General features: G+C 40.6%; 1 protein-coding gene across 1 annotated transcript in view; it reads right to left on the reverse strand.

The window, feature by feature from the left end:
• The window catches only part of TRIP11 (thyroid hormone receptor interactor 11), a 485,462-nt gene that overhangs the window by 197,116 nt on the left and 264,929 nt on the right, over positions 1-23,417 (reverse strand). Inside the window, exons 10-11 of the mRNA XM_086937682.1 lie at positions 15,880-16,095; positions 1,217-4,240 (exon numbers count right to left, since the gene is read on the reverse strand). Of these exons, the coding sequence (XP_086793808.1) occupies positions 1,217-4,240; positions 15,880-16,095 (3,240 nt within the window). The remainder of the gene's footprint in view (positions 1-1,216; positions 4,241-15,879; positions 16,096-23,417) is intronic.

Below are 23,417 nucleotides of genomic sequence, written 5' to 3' on the forward strand. Positions count from 1 at the left end.
ATCATTTTCAGAATTTTGGTCTGATCCACTTTAGTGGTAGTAAGTACTGAGATTACAATTAAATGGACTTTTGACAAAGTGACTAATCATCAGTGAGGCTCTAACAAGAGACTTGTTGAGATACAAGAACTCCTGTTCAGTACCTTATAGATTCAGCTATGAATATCACAACAACATGCAGCTTTGAGGTATAACAAATTAGTGATTTTGTTGTGGTCACACTCCACACGACTCACTCAGGTAGGAATTAGGTACTAAGGGGGCAAGTAGGCCAATTTGGCGCTTGTAGTAGTGTATACCTAATCATTCACCTTTACAAACCATGGCACTGAACCCTCCACCAGTTCCAATTTCCAACATATGCACTCTGGTGCCTCCGTCATAATATGTCCACTGGCTTTTCATTGTGTGTGCATTAATGAGCTTTGAAGGAAATGTGGCGCTAAATAGCAGAAACTAGTGGTGTCTCTGTTCCTTATGCATATATTGCAAGCCAGATGTGAGTGCGCTACTGAAGGAACCTTGGTACCAAATAGCACACACTGGTGTATGGAAGCTTCCAGAGGCAGGGGATGCAAGCCATATATAACCCGACTGACAAAAAGCATTCCTATCTTGATGCATAAAGCTGTGGTAAAAGTGATACAACATTTTTTGTTTCATAACAGGGAGACATATAGGGAACTAAGTATTTTAAAAAAAGTAGCACTGAGAAGAAAAAAATAAGGATTTCATTTATATAAACTGATGAAAAACAGGAAACTGAGTGGGTTGTTTAAAACTGTAGAAGAACAGAAGACTCTTCTTATTTTCCACTTCTTTCAAAAGCAGTTGGCCAGCTTCATGGTGGCTGAAGTTTCTTCTAATTAGGATTATTTGAAAGGCACATTGGAACTAGGATATGTAGGACATCATGGTATTCTAATTCAGAATAACAAATATAACTCACAAATAGTCTTGCACAACATTTTTTTAGGTTTGACAATCGGAATCCACAATGCAATGCAGGTAACACAATAAAAGACATATTCTAATCAAGAACCATGCATCGTTGTTGGAGCAGGGAAAGGCTTCTGTTTGGGGAAAAAAACCTTTGTGGTTGTTGTATATTTGTAATAAAACATGCATGTAATAAATGTTGCATTTGTATCCTTAGAGTTTAGTATAAGGACCTACTGATTAAAAAATAAAAAAGCAAATTGTATTACAGTGTTACCTGTTCTTTTTCTTTCAGTAACTGTTCGAGAGCAGATGCTTTTTCCTTCATTGCGTGGGATTCAAATTCCTTCTCTCGCAACATCATTGAAAACTGCATATTGGTTTCCTGAAGTGCTCGGAATTCTGTTTCTTTCTCTCTGCTCTTAGTCACTATTTTGTCATTTTCTTCTTTCAATTTAACAATGTCCATTTCTAAAATCATGGTTCTCTCTTTCAGGTTGGTGACTGCTTGTTTTAAAAGTTCGTTTTCATTCTCTTTGCTTTGAAGTCTTTCACTTACAGAATCCAATTTGTCACTTCTGGACTTAATTAAGAGGTCCTTCTCCCTAAGTGACTTCTGTAGCACCTCCCTTTTCTCTTTCATCTGCTTCACCTCAGAAGCACTCTCCTCTTTCTTCCTTCGATCTAGACCAGATGTTGTAACTAAAGAATCAGATAGCCTTTGATTATTTTCCTGGAGAGTTTTAATTGTGGAATCTTTTTCTTGCAACAGGTTTTTCAAACGCTCAAATTCCTGCTGAAGGTCTTGGGACTGATCTCTTGGCCTTCCATTAGTTTCTTCTGTGGCAACTGCATTGGAAGGCACAACCATCAATGACTGCGATGGCAACTGTATGTCAAGCTTTTCTAGAAGAATATCCTTAGTGTTATGAAGCTGGCCAATACTGTGTTGCACTTGGCTTAACTCTTGACTTAGATTTTTCAGTTTGGCTTCGTTCTGCTCGTAGCCCTGGATCAAACTATTGAAGTCCATCTGTAGCTTGGAATTGGAATCACTGTCAAGTGAGACTTGACCATGAATTCTATGCAGCTCTTCTTGAAGGTGAGCAGATTCGTGCTGCATATTCTGGACAGTGGTCATTACCTGTTGTTTCCATTCTTCCATTTTCTTAACTTGCTGCTTCAGTTTGTCACGCTCCTGTAACAGCTCCTCAAACTGGTTGCTGTTTACACTACCAGTATCATTGCCATTACCTGTATTGGATGTCTGCAAAACAGTCAATAAAGTTTGACATTTTTGACTTAAAGCATCTATTTCAATGTCTTTTTCTCGAATTATCCGAGACAAGTTTTGAATTGTCTCTCTAAACATCTCCTGAGAGCTGCCTTCAATTTTATTAGTAAATAGTTTATTCTCTTCCTGCAGCCTCATAAGTGCAGCTTCTTTACTGGCAACAATGTCCATGATTTTATGATACTCTGTTTTCAATTGACTATTTTCTCTTGTCTTTTCACTCAAAACTGCAAGCACTTGCTCTCGCTCCATTGCATAAGCCTGTAGTTGCTGCTGAAGGTAGACAACATCTTGCATGTAAGAGACAGAAGACAATCTTGCATGTAGTGTTTGTATCTCCAGATCTTTTTGCTGTATGATCTGAGTCAGTTTACCAACTTCGTGTTTGGACAACTGATCGATCTGCAATGTTAAATTTGAGTTCTTTTCATTTAGAAGTTTAATCTCCATGTCTTTCTCTTTGATCCCTTTCACTAATTTTTCAATCTCAACTTTTGAAAAGTCATGCTTCTCGTTCCCGTTTTCTACATTATTTGTCTGCACTTTGGTGTCCTGGAAAATGACAGATGAGTCTGTGGGGATCACCTGTTCTCTATGCAACTGATCTTTAATAAGCTCAATTGTTTTCTGGAGATTGTCTATTTCATCCTCTTTCTCTGAGAAGAGTTTCTCATAAGCAAGGTTCATCTTTTCATGTTGTGTTTTGGACTCCTCTAACTCCTTCCTCTGTTCTTGAAGAGACAGCTGGAGTTGCAAGATGTTTTGATTGTGTTCCTCTACTGTCTGCTTCTGAAGTTTTAACTGTTCATCACAACTGTTCTTTGCAATACTCAACTGTGCTATTTCATTTTCGAGTTCAGTAATGATATCAAGAGTCTTGGGTTCAGCCACCACATTAGATCTACTTTGTTGGTCCCTGAAATGTTCTAGCTCCTCCTTCAGATGATTGGTTTCTTCCTTCATGAATGCAAGACTTCTTTCCTTTTCTTCCAGATTGTGCCTTAGCGTCTCGCACTCCTTTGAGATCGCCAGATGTTGTTCAAGTTTTCCCTGCAAATCAGAGGTATTTTGTGTACACTGTTCAACAAACATTTCTTTTTCTTTTATTAAATGGGTTAGCTGTTTCTGGTCGGATAAACTTGCGGTGAGCATATCTTTGGTCGATTTGTGATCAGCTTCAATCTGCTCCATGATTCTTTTTAATTCTGCAATTTGGAAGTCCTTTTCTTGATTAAGCTTGATAAGGCGCTCAAGCTCTAGTTGCAAAGAGGTGGTGTCCATGCTTTGAGCTTTTGACAGGTCATCAATGGTTTGTTGGTACTGATGTGCTTGTTCCAACAACTTGCTTTCCACATGGCTCAGTTCAACTTCCAACTGCCCCTTTTCCATCCTCAGCGCTTCTAGCAACGTTTCTGTATCCAGTGAAGATGTCTTCTTGGAGTCTAAAACTACCTGCAGTTGCTGTTTGGCTTCTTCCTGTGAAGAAAGTAGCATTTCATTCTCCATTTTCAGATCACATACTACCTTGTCTAGCTCATTATTTTGTTGTATTTGTTCAGATATATCACTATAGAGTTTTGCAATCTGCACATCCTTTTCTTTAATTAGATCAATTACAGAACTGTCTGGAGAACCTTGGTTAGCATCACTGGCTATCTTGCTCTTTGCCCGATTCAATTCTTCTTCTACTTGCTTCAAATTCCTCTTAAGTTCTGCTGTCTCCTTTTTATTCTCACAATTTGAGGTATGTGACTTCTTCAGCTGCTCGGTTAGATCTCTGATTTTGTCCTGCAGCTGCTGGTTCGTCATATGCAAGTCATTTAATGCATATGCACTTTGGCTCAGTTTTTCTTTCTGGGTCTCTAGTTCTTTACTTTTTTCAGTATTTTCTTCTTCAACTCGCATAATGCGTTTTCTTTCACTCTTTAAGTCTTCTTTCAGTTGGTTGATTGTACTTTCTGCCTCAGAGCGCTGTTTTATTAGTTGTTCCTTGATTGTTATTATGTGCTGGAAAACATAACATTCTATTTAGTAAATCTGTTTAAAATCAAATTGATATGTTAAACTATTGCAAATGCACATCTGAGCTTTATCAATGGCTATTGCTATTATTTAAGATGTCACATAAAATGCACTCACCCAGATTTCATAGAACCTTCAAGGTTTTCCAGAGGACTGAAAAAGACATGCGTCCAAATATGCCTATGTTCCCCTGCCTACTACCACTCATGGAAATGAGTTTTCTATTGCCATGGAGCCCAGAGATCCAATGAGAATGATACAAATGCATGCCACTGAATGCAATTCCATGACACTGTCCAGCAAAAGAGGACATGCAAATAGCAGTGAAAAGTTACCTGGTGAGTATGGCGCTAAGGTAATTAGGAGGGAGGCTAGGGATATTAGGCGTGTAGTGTTGTATGGAGTAAATAATGCAAATTTCAGAGTGATTTATTTGAATACTGGGCACGGGCAACATAAATCTGCTACAACAAGGAAACATAGCAACTTTCTAGCAGACACTAGAAAAGAAGTCTCTGAAGAACCTTTACAACACGCTGAAGAGTACCCCCCAAAGGTCTCACCCATGAGGGCAAGAAACAGGTTTGTCCCGCTTAGAGCTTTTGCCGCCAAAACCAAAAGCTTCAGTGGGATCTTGACGACACAATGTACAACTTCAATGGACCCTCCCTGGCCACAGCTTTGAACCTTCCGACAGTGGAAGATCTTTACTTCCTTTTCAGAGAATAAGCCAGAAGATAAAAACTTTGACTGGAATGACAGCTCGGTGCAGCTTGGCGTATTCGACATCTGTTTCATCATGGTCAGCCTTAAATCACACCTAGATCTCAGTCATCTGCGAACATTTGTTTTTCAATACCACTTTACTTGTTTTAGTCACTTTTCACCTTTAAACTTTCAAAATTCATATCTCTGGTTCCCCTTATCATATTTTAATGATTTTGGGGTTCATTTGCTCATAAAATATCTGTTTTTATTTTTTAAGTGGTTTTGAAATTTTATTGCGCTGTGTATTTTGTTTTAAAAGGGCTGGGACTGCTTAGATGTAAAGTGTACTGTTTTGAGGACTGCCTGCAGCTTGTGCCATAGCTACTAGGGGGTCAGCAGAGATTCTCTAAGAATTGCATTCACACCTAACCTAATGGTGATATTTGAGATGGCAGTGGGCACCGCTTTCACATTAAAGGTATTTTACAAAGGTAAGGGTTTCCCACTATCATGCCAGCAGACAGCTAGTCACAAGACAATGCTTCTGCACACCTGTCGTCTTGCACTTCTTTTTTTATTTCGTTTTTTTATTTTTCACATTTTATTTGGCAACAATAATGTTTTGATTAGAAGTGTTCTACAAAGCAATAGAGGAGATACATTGGTCACTATGGTGTGGGATTTGAGTTAGGTAGATGGAGAATGAGTTAAGTTTGGGAAAACTGTGCCACAGAATGAATATTACTGGCAGACAAAAACATAACTATTAGCTAATATAGTGGAAAAGCATTACATTCTACATATTTGTAACTGAAAAACACATATTTTGCACTTTGAGAAAGGCTTTTCCCGAAACGGGTCAGTGTACTAGGATATAGTAAATAAAAAAATTACATTGACATGCTATGCTGCCTGGAGGGACCAGCTCGTTCTTCGGTTTTGATGGACTGAAGCTGATATATATATATATATATATATATATGTAATATGTAAGGTCATAAGCAGTGCATTGAAGGGACTTAAGTTATAGTTAGCTCAGGTAACTATTACTGCTGAATTTAACTGGTTTTGGACAAATGAAATCTAAGCCTAACTAGAACGTCCCAGTAACGTCAGGTTTTTTCAGTGAATTTCTAAGGTTTTCTAAAAATTCTATTTACTAACTATAATGTCCTTGTAACCTTTGTTGTTGTTTTTTTAATTTCTACGGTTAACTAGTTGTTGTATTTGCAGAGTGGTGGAGAAAAGGGGCGTAGCCTCCGACCAGTATTCAGGGATTCTGCTGTGTTGGATTTACTGGAGGTAACAGGAGGGCTTCTGGGCCCGCCAGGAACCCTCAGCATCCAAGAGGACTACATCCACCAACCCACAGTGCGTTTGCAGAGTGGTGGGGGTGTGGCCTCCAAAGTCCTCTCAGCAATCCAGCTGTTTGGGACTTACTGAAGGTAACAAGAGGGCATGCCGGCCCACAAAGACACTCTAGAGCCAAGGAGACATCATCCCCCAACCAGCACTGCGCTAGGAGTCACATTTGCAGAGTGGTGGAGAAAAACGGTGTGGCATCCAAAGTCCTCTCAGCAATCGTGCTCTGAGGGACTTACTGGAGGTAACAAGAGGGCTTCCTGGCCCCCAAGGACCATCTAGAGCCAAATGGACTTCACTCCCCAAACCAGTAGTGCGCAAGGAAGCGTGCTTGCAGAGTGGTGGTGAAAGGAGGCGGGCCTCCAACGATTAGCCGTTTTTTGAAAATTATTTTTTTCATTTCATTGGGGAAGGGGCCGCATGACCCCCCTTCCCTGGTCCAATTTTGGCCACGGGAACCCCATTCCCAGGGGCCCGCATTCATTAAAACTAAAGCCCCAGGGAGGTGGCAGCAAACGTAATTGTTTAAAAATAAAGCCCTGGGGAGGTGGCGGTCCCTGAGGCTTAGGGTGGTGGGGTCAAGAAGCCCACCCCCAATATATAAATAAATAAAGCTTTGGGAGGTGGGGGTCCCTGGGGCAGCCGTAGAGGTCTCCCTTGCATTCATTTAAAAAGCAGCCCCAGGACGTGGTGGTTCCCAGGGCAGTAGTGAACCCAATGAGGGGGCGCTCATGTGCCCCCCCTCCTCCTATAATATGCAAATGCCCACAGGACCTAGCCCACCCAGAGGCCGATTTGTAATGAAGCGCAGACGTCCTCCTCCTCCTCCTCCAGCAAACCCCCACACTGCCCCAGCTCAGGAAAGACCTCAAGACCTGGCTCTTCAGATGACCCCAGCACGCTACCGAGTCACCCCCCATAGCTCCTTGAGACTCTCGCGGGTCAGTAGTCGCACTTTACAAACCCCTGATTGATTGTTAGTTTTAGAATGGGCACTGGTGGAGGAACAACATATAAAGTTCATTCGAATATATGACAAGGTGACAGAAGGCCAAATGGGTCGAAATACTGATGAAAATAGCTGAATCTCCTAATAATAGACTGCTTTGAAAGGGGCAGCTACAATAGAAGCGGTTATGTATTGCCTAGGAAAAGAGAGTGATGCACTCCCGAGAAGGGATTACAAACATCATTATCACTAAGATGTTCCTAACCTGTGCTTCCGATTGTAAGTAGTAGAACATAAATGATGCAGTATTCTTGCATAATGCAACACTATTCTTATAATGTTGCTAAACTTTTAATAATAAGACTTTCTTTTTAAAAAAAAAAGAAAGTTTAACCAATAAACCAATCTATTACATTGAGATATTCTATAATCCTACCTATACTTTCAATATCTCCTGAACCCAGTCTTCTTTTATGTTCTGGAGATATAAAAGCTATATAAACCTGCCTCAGGTGTGATATTGGAATATAGCTGCAATCCCTAAACTCAAGTGGGGGGAGGGAGGGGGAGTGACAGTATTTTAGGATTAGCGTATGCCGTCACTGTCTAGATTGCCAAGACTTTGAACATACAAAAAGTTCAATTCTCCCATTAATTACCGAAACATTTGTGGGATTACATGTCTAAAACTCTGGTCTCTTAGGACAATGAACCCTCAACCACCAAGTTTGGCACGCTTTGTCACTGGGTTCTCCATCGAGCAGTGAAAAACATCAAAAGATGCGCATCTTCTTTCTTGTCTGCCAGTACATTGGTGGAGTGTAATCATGAGCAACATTCAACAAAACACTGCATAAAATGTAGTAAATATGGTTAATGGGGTGGCCCTAAAATTAACTTTATTAATGTGGTCGCCCAATCACAAACTAAAAACCAAGAGAGACACGTAACGGACCCTCTGAGGTGGTGCAACATGACCGACTTGACAGTCATTTACCTCCATAATATACTGTAAAACAGTCACCACTGTGTAATTATAATTAGGTCAGTTCTGTTGAGTATTTTTGTTTTGCTAATAAGTTTGGCGCAGTTTTATGAATCTGTACAAAACACTCTACCAATAAAAGTTGATCCACTTCCACTCCTTCACGGAAAGTTTCATGTCAAACAGATATCATGAAAAAGGGCCGGTCCCAAAATGTTCCCATGTTATTCCCATTGGAAACCTTGATCTCCGAAACAGAAAAAACATCTGAGAAGAATTACACCAAATTTGGCAGAAAGTTACAACTTGCATGCTTTTTAGGTCTTGCTGAACCAATGCGTAAGCATTGTTCGGCAAGATTCTAGTAAGGCTTCCGAAAAGTCTCCCCAAACTGTGGATTAGTCACAGTTCATGTGAGCCAGGCGCGTGCACATCACCAGCCACATCGCACTCCATACACCATTTGTCTGCGACTTCAAAGCAAGCCGCTCCCCCGCCCCCCCCAATCAGACTTCAAAGGAATGCGCGCCCCCGCCACAGCAATGCTTGGACTCCTCTCGGCTGCAGACATTACATGCCTGTGCCCCTCACGCTGCGGTCTACCAGAGCAGAGGATGTACACACGTACAACTGGCTACACATTAGCACGTTTCCTGCTTCATCGCTTAACGCCTCAGACACAGGAGATGAGCACGCGTCTTGCTGGCGCCATATGATCACATCTCTTCATTCCTTGCTCAACACCTCACAAGCAGGAAATGGGGGCGCGTCTCAATAGCGCCATGTTTCCACACCTCTTACTTTTTACGGGAACCACCAAGCAAGGTTAATATAAACATGCAACAGTTAAGTGTCAATGCGTTTTATTTATTTTTGTTTGCTTTATATAAGTGCCCTTAACCCATAATTTACTACCCTCCTTCCCCCCATATTTCTCCCTTTCCCTCTCCACGTCGCCGCCCAGCAGCACTTTAGCCTAATTTTATACTGCATAGTACATTTCCAAATACAATGCACTAAGCACTACAAATGCGTTTTCTTTATGTAATGTTTACTTCATAAAACCGCCCCTAACCCATTATTTACTACCTCCCCCCCTTGCCCCTTGCCCCTTTCCCTCTTCACGTCGCCACCCGCCAGTACTCGCACAACTTACCGCTCATGTCTTACACAAATTATATTTACAAATGCCCCCACGATCTTTGCCCATAATTAACTACATACGTCTCCGGCATTACTATAATTTATCGCACCGCTTTACCCATTGCTAAACAACAAACAAAAAACCGCGGTAGAAATTATTACAAAGCCAAAGCCTGTCTGCTCTGTTATTCACACGCACAATACTCCTTTGCGCACGCAATACTTTTCAATAAAGTTTTGTACATACTGCTTTTCATAAACACAAGAGTCGATCGTAAAAGTGCTGAGCACACCAAAATGCGTTTGATTTATTTCATGTTTGCTTCATATAAGCGACCTTAACCCATAATTTACTACCCCTCCCCCACCATACTTGCTCCTTTCCCTCTCCACGTCGAACCCAGCAGCACTTAAAGCAAATTTTATAGCGCATACTGCATTCCCAATTACAATGCGCTAAGCAAAACAAAATACGTTTTATTTATGTAATGTTTACTTTACATAAGCTCCCCGAACCTCTGATTATCCCCCCCCCCCCACTTGCCCCTTTCCCTCTCCACGTTTACACCCGGAAGCACTCTTACAACTTACCTCTCATGCATAGCACAAATTATATTTACACATGTTCCCCTGATCTTTGCCCATAATTAAGATCATTTATCTCACTGCTTTATCGATTGTTTTTTAGCAAACAAAAAAACACGCTACAAATTATTACAAAGCCTTTCTATACTACACCACAAACACGTACTCTTCATTCATCGCATAACTTACTGTTTAGCAAACTTCTTCAATACTGTTTCTCAAAGCTGATCCGTCCTTGCAAAACACACTTTATAAATGCATGCACAAAAACACCGAGTTTTTCTCACGTAAAACGCCTACAGTACCTCAGTAAACTCCAAAACAACCTTTACTTTTCCAAAACCTCTTTCTGCTTTCCAGTTTACTAATACCAGTCGCCAATTATACAAACTTTTTTCTTACCTCACATTCAAATACAATCCTGCATGTGCCTTCTGTTTTTCTCTGTGTCTGTTATTAACACGCACAATGCTCCTTTGCGCACACAATACTCTCAATAAAGTTTTGTAGGTACTACTTTTCGTAGACGCAAGCGGAGTCAATCATTAAAGTGCTGCCGGACGGTCACATGGGTAGGTAAAAAGGCAGGGTAGTACGTAGTAAAATATATATTTCAGACGCTTACAAATAAATAAACATTTAAATACAGAAAACAAACCCTTGCAGTACGCGCAACTAAATACGCCTTATTTATTTAAATATTTATTCCGTAGAAGCGTCCCTAATCCATAATTTACTACTCCACATCCTACCCATCTCCCTCCCCACGTCTCCACCTAGCAGTACTGCCACAACCAACCGCCCATGCATAGCACAAAATATTTTTACACATGCACCCACAGTCTTTGACAAGAAGCAACTATATACGCCACCGTTAATATACAAGAATTACACACACACTGCTTTGTCAGCCTACTAATTTATTAACAAACTCTTTCTCCTTTTAGCCTTACTGAACGTTTTTCTCTCTATTTAAAAATATACCATTTACATCTTTCAAAGGCACACTTTTTATTAAGTTCCTTACTTGCAAGTTACCTTTTAACGCTGCATACTAACATTTTTTCCCACTCTTAAAACACTTTACAAGTATACCTCATCCACAACCTACATCTTAATATTATCTACACAGACTTTACCCTACAGCGACTAAACGTACCCTCCATAGTCCGCATGTAACAGTTCGCTCACAAACAACAGACTACAACAAACATCAATTAGCACTTTCAGATTTTACTAAACGCTTCTTATTGGAAATCTCTCATGCCCCTCATCCATTATAAAACTTACACTACTTTTCATCTTCCTAAAAAGTACATATTTAAATAAACTACTACATACGTTTTACCTATTCTCAGCTAACATTTTCCTAACCACCTCTAACAACACTTCACTACAGCCATCAGCCACAATTCTATTTCTTTTACTTTAGCACACTCATTAGCATGTACTACAAAAGCTGTCGGTCATTACAATGCTGGCAGGCACTAACGTACAGAGGTACAAACACAAGTGGGAGGTACTAAACTATAGATAAGAGCAGCTAACAAGCAAGTTACATTCAATAAATATATCAAATTAGGTTACACGCACTGCATTGGGCAATGCAGTATGTGCGCCCCAAAACGTATTTCTTATCATGTTAACTTACATAAAAGCGTACCCAATCAGCTTTTGCTACCACCTACCCACCCTGCTATTCCCTCTCCCACGTCCTTTCCCCACATCACTCATTCTACCAACCGCTCCTTCTGTGCAAAGAACAAGTACGTTCAAATACGCGCAACAATATTTCCTTCTACTTATTAACTATCAACTCCAAAAATTCCCACACTTAACCGCAGTACATACAATACATCTCTTCCCACTATACAATCTTTAACATTCTTAGCACAATGAATCCATTGCTAAAACCAACACCAAATACTATAACACAGTTTTACCGCACTAGCATTCACCAACAATAAACAGCATTGCAACTAACACACGGACAAAGCTTTTACATGCTTCAAGTCACATACTTAATGAATATAATTCACGAAAACTTACTATTTATTGTACTTTTTCATATGTGTCGCCCAAAGCTGCTCAGCTCCCTCCAACACGCACAGAATATCTCCATGCGCACAAACACAACGTTATGCACGCACATAGCATCATCAGCAAACTCTGACAACAGGAAATGTGCGCGTTAACGTCTGTCAGCGTAATAGCGCTCCTGTTTCTATTTCCAGAGCACACGCACAACACAGTTCATACAACTTAAATCACATGAGACAATTCGCGCATATTGCAATACAGTTTTCACAAACAAATATGCGCATACTAAAAGTACAAATACGAACCTTTTGCTTCCTACAAGGCACACACAACATTATTGTGCTAAAAATGTACAGTTTATACTCATCAATGCTAGTCGTCCAAGCTGCTCGGCTCCCCGTAACACGAACAGAACGTCTACAATATACCACTAAAGCTTGCAAACAGTTTCTACATGTTTGCTATGTATACAATGTGGAATGTGCAATGTTTACACACTGCATACAAAATTATGTAACATTTTTGTTCCTTCTGCCTTTAATATTAGGTCAGACACATATATAAGGCTAATAATGTTGTCCAATATTTGCTCTTCTAGTTTTAAAGGGACAGAGCACAGATTGTCCTCCTCTCAACACACACCCCACACACACACCCCTACACACCCACAACCCCACACACAACTCCACACACACAACCCCCCACAAACACACACAACCCCCCCACACACAACCCCCACACACGACCCCACACACACGACCCCCCAAACACACACAACCCCCCACACACACAACCCCCCCACACACACAACCCCCCACACACACAACCCTCCACACACACACACAGCCCTCCACACACACACACAGCCCTCCACACACACACAACCCTCCACACACACACAACCCTCCACACACACACACAACGCCCCCCCACACAATCCCCCCCACACATTCAACCACACACACTCAACCACACACACTCAACCACACACACTCAACCACACTCAACCACACTCAACTACACTCAACAACAACTGGTTCAAATATGTTTTCTCAATGTTTCAAGCTTTACTACAAATTTCACAAAAAGATGTTAATATTTCATTTCTGTTCTTGGATTTTCGTCACAATAAAATACACTGAACATAATCTTCACAAAAGTTATATACAAATGTTTAAGCTATTGCTATTATAAATTACAATAACTTTTATTTAAGTATTAATTATTTAAAAAAAATAAAAGCCATTGTTATGTGTAATATCAATACATCTAAGTCACGTAAATACAAAACATATTGAATTACAAATGCTATAGGTGTCACATTTGCGAAAGTTAAAACTATTGGCATTGTAAATGACAAATCTATTAATTTAGCTATTTTCAAAACCAACACATCAATACAAAATTTGTCATTTACAATACCAATAGCTCCAACTTTCCTAATGCGAGACCTATTGCATTGCAAATGCTTGTTGTTACATGGTGTAAATCAGCTCACGAAACAAAAGTATAAAGAGGCACTCTGGTTGGGCTTGAAAGGGTTAAAAAGTTAGGTATATCTAGACGTTTGTTCCTACTGGAGTCTGGAGGTACCGAAAATGTTTCAAAAATAGGGCCACTTAATTGGTCATTGGTACTCTTCTTTCCTTTGCCATTTGGTTCTGTGGGACTGGTCTGGTCTGACTGAAGCGAGCAATGTCATAGCTGGTTGTAACTCAGAAGAAAATGGTGCGGCTGTCATTACAAGACTTGAGGACTCCGTCTCTGTGTTCTGAAACAAATTTTAAAAAATGGACTAAGGGGCAAAGTAGGGACACCCTGGCACCCCTCCCCAGGCACTTGGTGTAGAGGGAGGGGGAGCGGGGCACTTGTGGGGGGAGGAGCAAATGTTTTGTACCCATATATAATTTGGTCCTGATGAGACTCCAGATTATAAAAAGGGGATCGAAACATTGTCGACATTTTCAAACAAACCAATTATGCTACCCCTTTGATTGCCAAAAGGGCTCTCTACCAGACATAAATTATCTATTGGTCGTTTGCTACAGTTTGGAAACCTTGTTTTCTGTATTGATTGTATAATTCTATTGTCCTTCTTAGTTAGTTTTTTAGTTCCGTTTCACGTGGGACACCATGCACGTCATGGATTGACATTGAAAAATACAGTTTATTATTCCTTCTGGCACAACCAGTGTTTGACTACATTTTTTTTTTGTTGCTTTTCCTATCTACATGCTCTAACAGTTTTATCGTGCTATTGTGCCTATTCTTGCAAAAAGTATAAATGTATAATTCTAAAAAGAACTACAGTTCTTCCTGATATTATACCTAGGATTGACACCTGTCCAGTATTTTACAGACATGACTAATATTTGTAAGTCAATACCCGTAAAAACTGCAAAAGGCAGTATGTTTGAGACCGTTAAATATAAACTCCAAGCAGTAAATATAAGAAATTACATTAAAAGTATTAAAGAGCAAGCTAAACGATTTGTATATAAATACAGAAGCAAGCAGAGGCAGAATTGTCAAAAATATGGACAATTTTATGTAAATTTGTATTCAAGTAACAGTTCTTAGCCCCTCTAGAATCTCAGAACATGACCAGCAATACTTGTTTTCAGTGAGCATCCTAATCCCACTTAAACTGCTAAAAATTGAGAACTCAACATTAACAAAAATATTGTTGTAGGCTAAAAGAAAATATCAATGATGAGAAAATCAAGCAGAGGTCCCACAAATGGAGGCTAATTGGAAGACAAACAGATAAGCAAAGGAAGCAAAGTCACCTGTCAAACAGTCTACCACTGGGACACAGTCTCACTGGACTTGAATTGCAAGCAGCAGTGGGTGATTTAGACATTCCAAAGACTGGAGACCACCTTGAACAATGCATGTCTGAGTTGATGAGTAGAATAGAGTGAACCCACTTTTCCAGTTGACATAACGGAATTCACATGGTCACAAAGAGGGAAGCATCAGAGACAGAGTTGTTTTAAACAGCAGTTGAACAAAATACTATACTATTCCTGCATGAAACTGAATGAGATGGGTGGTCTGTACTCTACTCCTGCGGTGCCAGTGTGAGATCGGAGGACAGAAGCCAGGACGTGACAGGATGTAGCAGCAGAAACATTTAATTTATCTTTACTAGACTGTCCACTGAACAGTTTGTGTTTTGGCTATTAAACATATTTACAAATTGAATCACACAATTTATTTGGTAAAGGGCCAAAACAGATAATAGCCCTCGTTCTAAAGTTGGTGATTTAATCATTAGATAATAACACTCTGAGAAGTTTCCCTACAGGAGGAATAAATCACAGTTCAATGGCGGTTGTTATCATAGTCAAAGATACACAATATCGAGGTGATTACTTACGTTGGGTAAAAACTATACAAATCCCTTGCTCATCCATTCTTAACTAATTTGTTGGTTACTCATCAAAAAAGTGAAGTGCCATAGGTTGTGAAACACCAACACTTGATACGTAGAGGAATGGAAAAGCGTGCACTGTTCATTAAGAAAGTGAAGACCATCATTTCAGAGACCCAGCTCCTTGGCAGACCGGGTTACTCTGTCACAAACGTGACGGATATCTGTCTGCCCTATTACAAATCCATCATATCCTATGGGACTTGTAGTACAGCGGACAGGATATCTGTCACGTTTGAGATGGAGTACCCACTCAGCCGAATTCTAAATCGGCTCTGAAGTGTAATTTTATCCCTTTCCCCACCAGTGCTGCTAATTCAAGCCCTCTAGCCATTGACTGTAATCTAGGCTCTGAAAATGAAAGCCCATTACATATTTGCAAACAAACACACTACTATTCCAGGAAATTCCTTTACCTGCAAGGACTCTTGATTCTGCTTATCCAATTCTTCCAGCTCAACTGCAAGTGTGTCTTTCTCAAGCAAAGCCTCTTTTAGCTTGCTCTCGGTCAGCTCAACCTTTCCTCGCAGTCGTTCTAGCTCTAGGTTCGTATGTTCGAGGGAAACAGTTTGAACAAGCTCAGTTTCAAGTTGAGAATCCTGCATATTAGCCAGTTGATTTTGAAGATCCTCCTGAAATTAAAAAAGCACACTTAAATGTTCTATTATTTGTGATGTGAATAAGATGAAGAATTTAAATTAGCCCCCATTTTCCAAAGATTATTTAAAACGCCAGACTACAGGGAATTATGCTTTATCAAAATGCCAGGGATAAGGAATGCAAGATCATGCACCGTTTGAGGTGCCTGGTTCCACCTCCCAGCTTATCATGTTTGTTTTCAGGGTTAGCTAGGAAGCGGACACTATTGAACGTAAACAGTGCTCTTACAGCTCTGTGTACTTCCTGTTCTTTTAGCTGGCATTACAACCTCAAAGACCAATGGTAGTAAGGGTATAACAAGGGGGACAAAGGGCAAGCCAAGAGTACTGGCTGCTGCCTATAATTGATGACCATGAGGACTATGTAGCATCAAAAGTCTCACCGTTGGTTCAATGAATGCTTCTAAAGCAAACAAGCTGCATTAGTGTAATCTTAAATGTGCTAGATATGCTACAGGATGAGCCAAAGAAGGATGATGAGCGAACGGAAGCAAAATGCGTGAATATGTGCAAGCTTCCATGGAATAAGTATATCACATTCTGCTAAACAGCTATTCTTACTGATGCAGGTGTTCAATGTTGTTTAGAGGACAAAACACTTTCCTTATCTTTGCAAGTTTAAGGTGATTTTCTCTTCTTCAGCACCAATACTTAATAACCCCCAAATGGGGAGGTGCATACTTCCGAAGAATGAAGATAGATTTCACTGTACCACTCAACAGCACCAATTTGGTTATCTGAGGGAACGAGCTGAAAAGATTTGTCTTTTAAGGTATTACCAAGACTTCGTGACAGAAACTTTTCCTCCCTCACTTTATGTCTAGACTGGGCTACCAGAATGCCAATCAAAAATGGTAGGGGGTTTTTGAATGGAGGAAATACAAAATGAAAAATGCCTCAACAGCAAATGGGTAAAAATAATAAAAGTTGTGGCATTGCCATGCTGTATATTATTGTCTGGGCTTTGGCTAAGGAATAGGCTCACACTCACAGCTCTAGTCAATGAAATTGTACCTTTAACAGCCAAGTACAGCTTTACCAAGGCTGTAGCATTAGAAAAAGAAGCAGACAAATTAGCTATCTGGAAATCTCTAAATACTCAAAAATGGATGAAGTGTATAAAAGTTAATGAAGAGTAAGTATACAGTACAGCTTTAACCCTACCATACATGATAGAAGGCTCAATAAAATAAAATTCCAGAACTTTACTGTCTCTCTTAGCTGAAGCGCAAGCCAATTGAAAAGAAAACCTCCATGAAATGCATTTTAAACATGACTCAGGCATACGTTTGATAGAAAGACCAACTTTGTTAGGAAAAGGTTTTGTTGTAGAAAAAGCAGTTCCTAACCTATAAGACAGTCTCCAATGCAGTGTGTCCAATACCTGCCAGTCAAAGGCATGGCTACCAGAAGCAAGATAAGGCAGATTAGATAGATACTCTTGATGGCTTTCCTGACTTTCTTTATTACTTGGGATCTCGGAGGACTGGAATAAGAGGTGTACAATAAAACATGAGAATCCCCAGAGACCCCCATTATAGAAATTGGAATGGAAGTTTGGCCGTTCTGTGTTGTGCGCTAGAGCAAACAGGTCAATCCCTAGCAAACCCCATAATGTGAAGATAGCATTCAGAAACTGCTCCTGTTCTTTGGAAATCACACTCAATTCAATGGTTGTTTGTTCTTCTCGAAGATGCTTCATGGTCGCGAAGGACTAAAACGTTATTTCTTCATTTATACTATTGTAATGCATTGCTTTGTATTATTCGTTTTATGTAGTACAGATTTCTTATAAATCATAGATAGGAACAGGTTTAGTGCAAAATGTACTGCGCGAGATCCAACATTTTTAAAAACAATTTTTTTAAAAATTTTTTATTCAGAACCAGTTAAAACAGGGGTCCGAATACATTAACCTCTTAGGTGCTGCGCCTATTCCAACGGCCGACGGCACCACTACCTCAGGAGTGCTGCCGTCGGCCGTTTGACGTTCGAACCTCACCTGCGCAATGGAACGTTCAGCACTGGAGCTGGACGTTTCATAGCTGCTAAGAGGTCAATACGATTGTAAACAATAATACAAAATACAATCACAAGGTATTGGAAAAACAAATCATCATCATTTCAGGCTTATAATGCACATACGAGAGGGCACAGAACAAAAAAGAAAAAGAGAAAAATAAGAGAAAAAAAAGAAAAGAGGAAGAAAAGGAAAAAAAGATGTGACAGGGGAGAATAACATAGGGAAGCACTACTGTTATTTCATCAAGGTTTAGGGTATACGGGACCTGACCCCCCTCCTCCAATTGGTTAAAGGTAGCCAAATCGTGTTGCCGCGCACAGCAGATTTAATCGCCCTAGTAGCATAGATGGCGCTCTCTTGATTGAAAATACTGAGAAGGCGAGCTAGCCACATTTGAAAACTTGGTGGGTCTGAGTCTTTCCATCGTGCTGCTAATATAACTCTAAAAACAGCAGTACTAATAAATAACATTGCTTCTTCCTTCACTTTTAGGTTAAGTGTACTGTCATACCCGAGCAGATAGAGAGTGTGGCCAAACACCTCTTCCCAGAAATCGGACATCATCTTTTTGATTAGAGTTAATTTGCTACACTCGCTGAACATATGTATTAATGTTGCGGGCCGGATAAACATCTGGGGCAGTGATCATTCTCCCGTTTGCCCCAAGCATGTAATTTTGCGGGAGTAAAGTATAAATTATATATGGTTTTGTAGGTCTGGGCTTTTAGGCTAGCTGACATGAGAAGGCATGATAATAGATGTAAGCTCATATCGATATCTACATTTGGATTAACCAATTTGTCAGCCCAGGCTACTTCTGTTTGCTCTACATCATTTTGTAGTTTATCCAACAGTTGTCCATAGATTGAACCAATTCTTGTGGTCTTTCTAGCAATGGGTTCAATAAGTTCAATTTTCCCCAGGTTGATGTTGGAAGCTTTGAGTTTAAGTATAGTATGCACCTGAATAAATTTGAAGTAATCCCCATTAGGTAGATGAAATTTGATCTGTAAGTCTGAAAAAGTGGTATCTAAATTTTCCCTCAAAAAGTCCCCTACTGTGCTGATTCCTAAGGATTCCCATTTTTTTTTAGATGACATTGTACCCTAGAGCGGGGAGTAGATTAGAGTGCCATAGGGGGGTGTATCTGTTTATTTTCGAGATTTGCATATATTTAGTCGTTCTTGACCATACTCTCCAGGCATTGGAGATGACTTTGAATTTGCTCTTTTTTGTAGTAACTTGCTTCTATTTGCCTCAGAAAAAGACCTTTAGATTTCTGTCCTAACGACAGCTCGTAAATAGATGGAATCCTTATAGTCTCAACATCATCAGAGGAGGGGATGGAATATAAAAGCGGGCCATTTGTTGAAGGAACGATGCCCAGAAGTAGAATAGCATGTTGGGCACTGCTAATCCTCCCCTGTTCTGTGGAAGTGAGAGAAATTTCAAAGATCTCCTGATTTTGCCCTGTTGCCACATAAATTTGGACATAAGAGAATCTATTGTTTTTAGAATTTTATCTTCGACGATCAGAGGGATAGCTCGGAAAAGATAAAGCACCCTGGGGAGTATATTCATCTTTAGAAAGTTTCCTCTACCGATAATGAGACTGTTCACTCGATCTAGGTCTTTTCTTATGACATTCAATAATGGTTCATAGTTGAGCCTGGGGATTAATTTGACATCAGGGCTTATGGGAGCGCCTAGATATGTAGCTTACTCAGCTATCCAAGGGTCACTACAAACAATATTATCAGTACAAAGCACGATTGTTTTACCATTTTAGGGAATAGCCAGAGTAAGATCCGTATGTTTGCGTTAGAATCTCAATTTCCGACATTGCTTCCGTGGGGTTGGGTGTTAGTACCGCTATGTCGTCGGTGTAAGCCAGTACCTTAGTTTCAAATTGACCAGCCACAACAGGTTTGATTATTTGATTTTCCAAGAGCTTCAAGATTAGGGGATTTATATATAGGGCAAATAGTATTGGGGAGCAGGGGCATCCTTGCCTTGTGCCCCTAAATACATTGATCGTGCTTGATTAGGAGCCCATTATCTGTAGTTTAGCTTTGGGTTTAAGATACATCGCCATTATGGATTTAATAAATTTGGGGCCAAAATTGTTACGAGTCAACGCTGCCCAAAGGAAGTTCCAGGACACACGATCAAAGGCCTTCTCGGCGTCCAGGAGGATCATCGACATCTGGCCCCCAGTTGCGGTCATTAGATCAAATAAGGAGATGGCCCTTCGGGAGTGATCAGTTGTGCCTTTGCCGGGGATGAATCCGTGCTGCCATGGAGAGACCAGATGTTCGACAATCCTCCCGAGCCGAATGGCCATAACTTTCGCATATAATTTGGAGTCAGAATTAATTAGGGAGATTGAGCGATAAGATGATAATTGATCTGGGAGTTTTCCTTTTTTTGGAAAGAGGATTATGTTTGTTTCTTTCCAGGACTCTGGAGAAGTGCCACTCCATTGAATCCCCAGGAATAAATCGTGAATAAGTGGACCTGGACAATGACTACTAAAAATGTTGTATAGCTCGAGGGGTATTTTATCTGGGCCTGCGGCTTTCCCAGAGGCAAGTAAGGACAGGGCAAGCTGAACTTCAGCAAGAGTAATTTCTTTCTCAAGATCTTCTCTGGTGTTATCATCTATGAGCCTACTTGCCTCACGGTCGTCGAGAAAGTTGCTCAGAAAGATATCTGATTCTGCCCTACTAGCTGTACTATCTTCTTGGTATAAATTCTGGTAATATTGTTGAAATGCCTTAATTATATCTGAAGTTTGTGTATGCGTCTGCCCTCGTGATTGTATAGCTGTTATAGTGTTGTATGAGATTTTCTGGCAAGTACGTAACGCGAGTTGTTTGCCTACCCTTTCGCCATTCTCGTATACATCTTTCTGGTGCATTTTATAGGTCTTGGCAGCTTTTTGAGTCAGACCCGAGTTAAGCTCAGTTTTTAACACCAACAGGTGGTACATAGCACGTTTCCCATCTTCTCCTTAAGCTATTTGTGTGATATGTTCTTCTTCGACCCTGGCCAACTCTTGGACCTTCTGATTATACCCCCTACTGCTTTGTTTCCAGGCTCTAGTTTGATAACTCATTGTTTCACCTCTAAGAGCTGCTTTAAAGAAGTCCCACACCACGCATCTTGAAGCACTGTATAGGTTAATATCAAAGAATTCTTGAGCCCAGCTAGTGATATAGTTGATGTATTCTCTGTTGGCCAGCAGTTTCCTATCAAAAGTCCAAATCCTATTTTGTCTCTTTATGGTTGTGATGTTGATTGTAATAGTTAATGCATTGTGGTCAGAGATAATCTTAGGATGTTTGGTAATTGTGGCTTGGCTAGGCAGATCAGTTGTTGTAAATATGTAATCTATTCTAACGTGTTTACTATGGGGACAAGAGAAGTGGGTATAACCCGGGTCAGGATGGTTTTTAACGCCCCATAAGTCTACTAGACCCAAGCTATCACAAAGCCTGGTAATAGCTTTAAGAACTCGTGGTTTGCGACCCGTATATTTTGAAAGTGCCTGGCTATTGAATAAGGGTCCGAGCAAGATATTTAGTTCTCCACATAAAATGAGTGAGCCTGCCAGGCTGCGAGTTCAAGTTCGAGCTTCTCAAAGATAGCGGGGTCGTCTTGGTTGGATCCATAGATCGAGCAAATAGTAATACCAAGGGCCAGTTTAATAATAGCCCATCTGCCCTGTGGATCTACTAACTTATGGGTTGCTTGGCCCAGAAAGGTTTTAGCAAGTATAGCTATCCCCCGAATGTTAGAGGTTTGTGTTGTACATGCTAGTAAATTCTAACCCCTAATTCTTAGCAGCTCCCTTTTATCCCAGGGCAGGTGGGTCTCTGTGAGGCAAATAATGTCTACAGGGTTTTGATATATTATCTCGCTCAGGCGCTGACGTTTATCTCTAGCTAGAAGACCTGAGACATTCCATGTACGAATGGTTAACCCCCCCATAAGAGTGTATTTAAAAATTCAGTGTGCATGTGTACCTTTGATTCGCAATGGATTCCATAACATATTTGTTCTGCCTTGGACTTGATTGAAATAATTTCTAGGAATAGTACTGATTTAAGAAAAAAAGTGACTCCTGTCTTAGGTCTGGTTCTGTTTTCACCGATTTTGAGTGCGACCACCTCCCTTCCCCTCTCTCCCACATCTCCTCTCCGCCCCCCCGCCCGCTGTCCACCCGCCCTCTGCCTCCCCAAAAACAGGCATTCAGACTCCATAAGAGTCTGGAATGATGGTGATGCAGCACTGCACTTGAGCATATACAGTAAAGCATACATTTTATACAGTTTTCTTTTTTTTTTTTCCTTCCCGAAAGGTTGCAGGTCCATACTTATTGTGCAGAACATTCCAGATGTCGGGGCAACATTAATGCTTTAAGTACCTAAGAGCAAAAACAATCCCCCCCAATCACCCACAGTCCCTAGTGAGAAAAAAACAAACCATCCCTAACACACGTAAATAGATATTTCATCTCATCTCGGCCCTGAATGTTTAAGACTGGAGCATAAAAATCAATTAGTTATACTTTACTGTGAGCAAAGTGTGATTAGTGCCAGCTCCTTTAAGTCATTTTAATTCGTCCAGATACTCTTTGGCCTTAATCTCTGAAAGGAAGAATTTAGTTTGACCTCCATAAATAACCTTGAGCCGTGCTGGGTTATTTAGGTAAGCTTGAGCTTTTTTGTCTTGGAATGGCTTGATTAGCTTGCGAAGCCGCCACCTCCTTTCGACTGCGGTGTGGCAAAAATCTGGGCGTACAAAATAGGATATATCTTTGCTAGTACGCTTAGATTCTGGCCTCGCTTTCTCAAAGACTGTTTGCCTAAGCACAAAGTTGCCAAAGTAGACCAAAATTGCCTGGGGGTAGGTCCCAGGTTTAGCTGGCAAATTAAAACGGCATTCAGTGCGCTCGCTGGATCTCGCTATCCCAGTCCCAATTTGACAGTTCGGGCAGAGAGTCTCTGAGTAGATCAACCACGAAGGAGCGAGCGTCATCGCCTTCAGCCTTCTCAGGAACTCATAGTATCCGAAGATTGTTCCTTCGTTGGCGGTTCTCCAAGTCCTCGAGCTTCCACCTAACATCAGCCAATTCGGACTCATGAGACTCAATTCTTTCATGGTTCAAGGTTGTTTCATTTTCATTAGAGAGCACCCTAGCTTTGATTTCGGTAATACCGGTCTCCAAAAGAACTACAGGTCTTAGTAAGCTTGCGAACGACCCCTT

This window comes from Lissotriton vulgaris, chromosome 9 (genome assembly GCF_964263255.1).
Source record: "Lissotriton vulgaris chromosome 9, aLisVul1.2, whole genome shotgun sequence".
NCBI lineage: Eukaryota > Metazoa > Chordata > Amphibia > Caudata > Salamandridae > Lissotriton > Lissotriton vulgaris.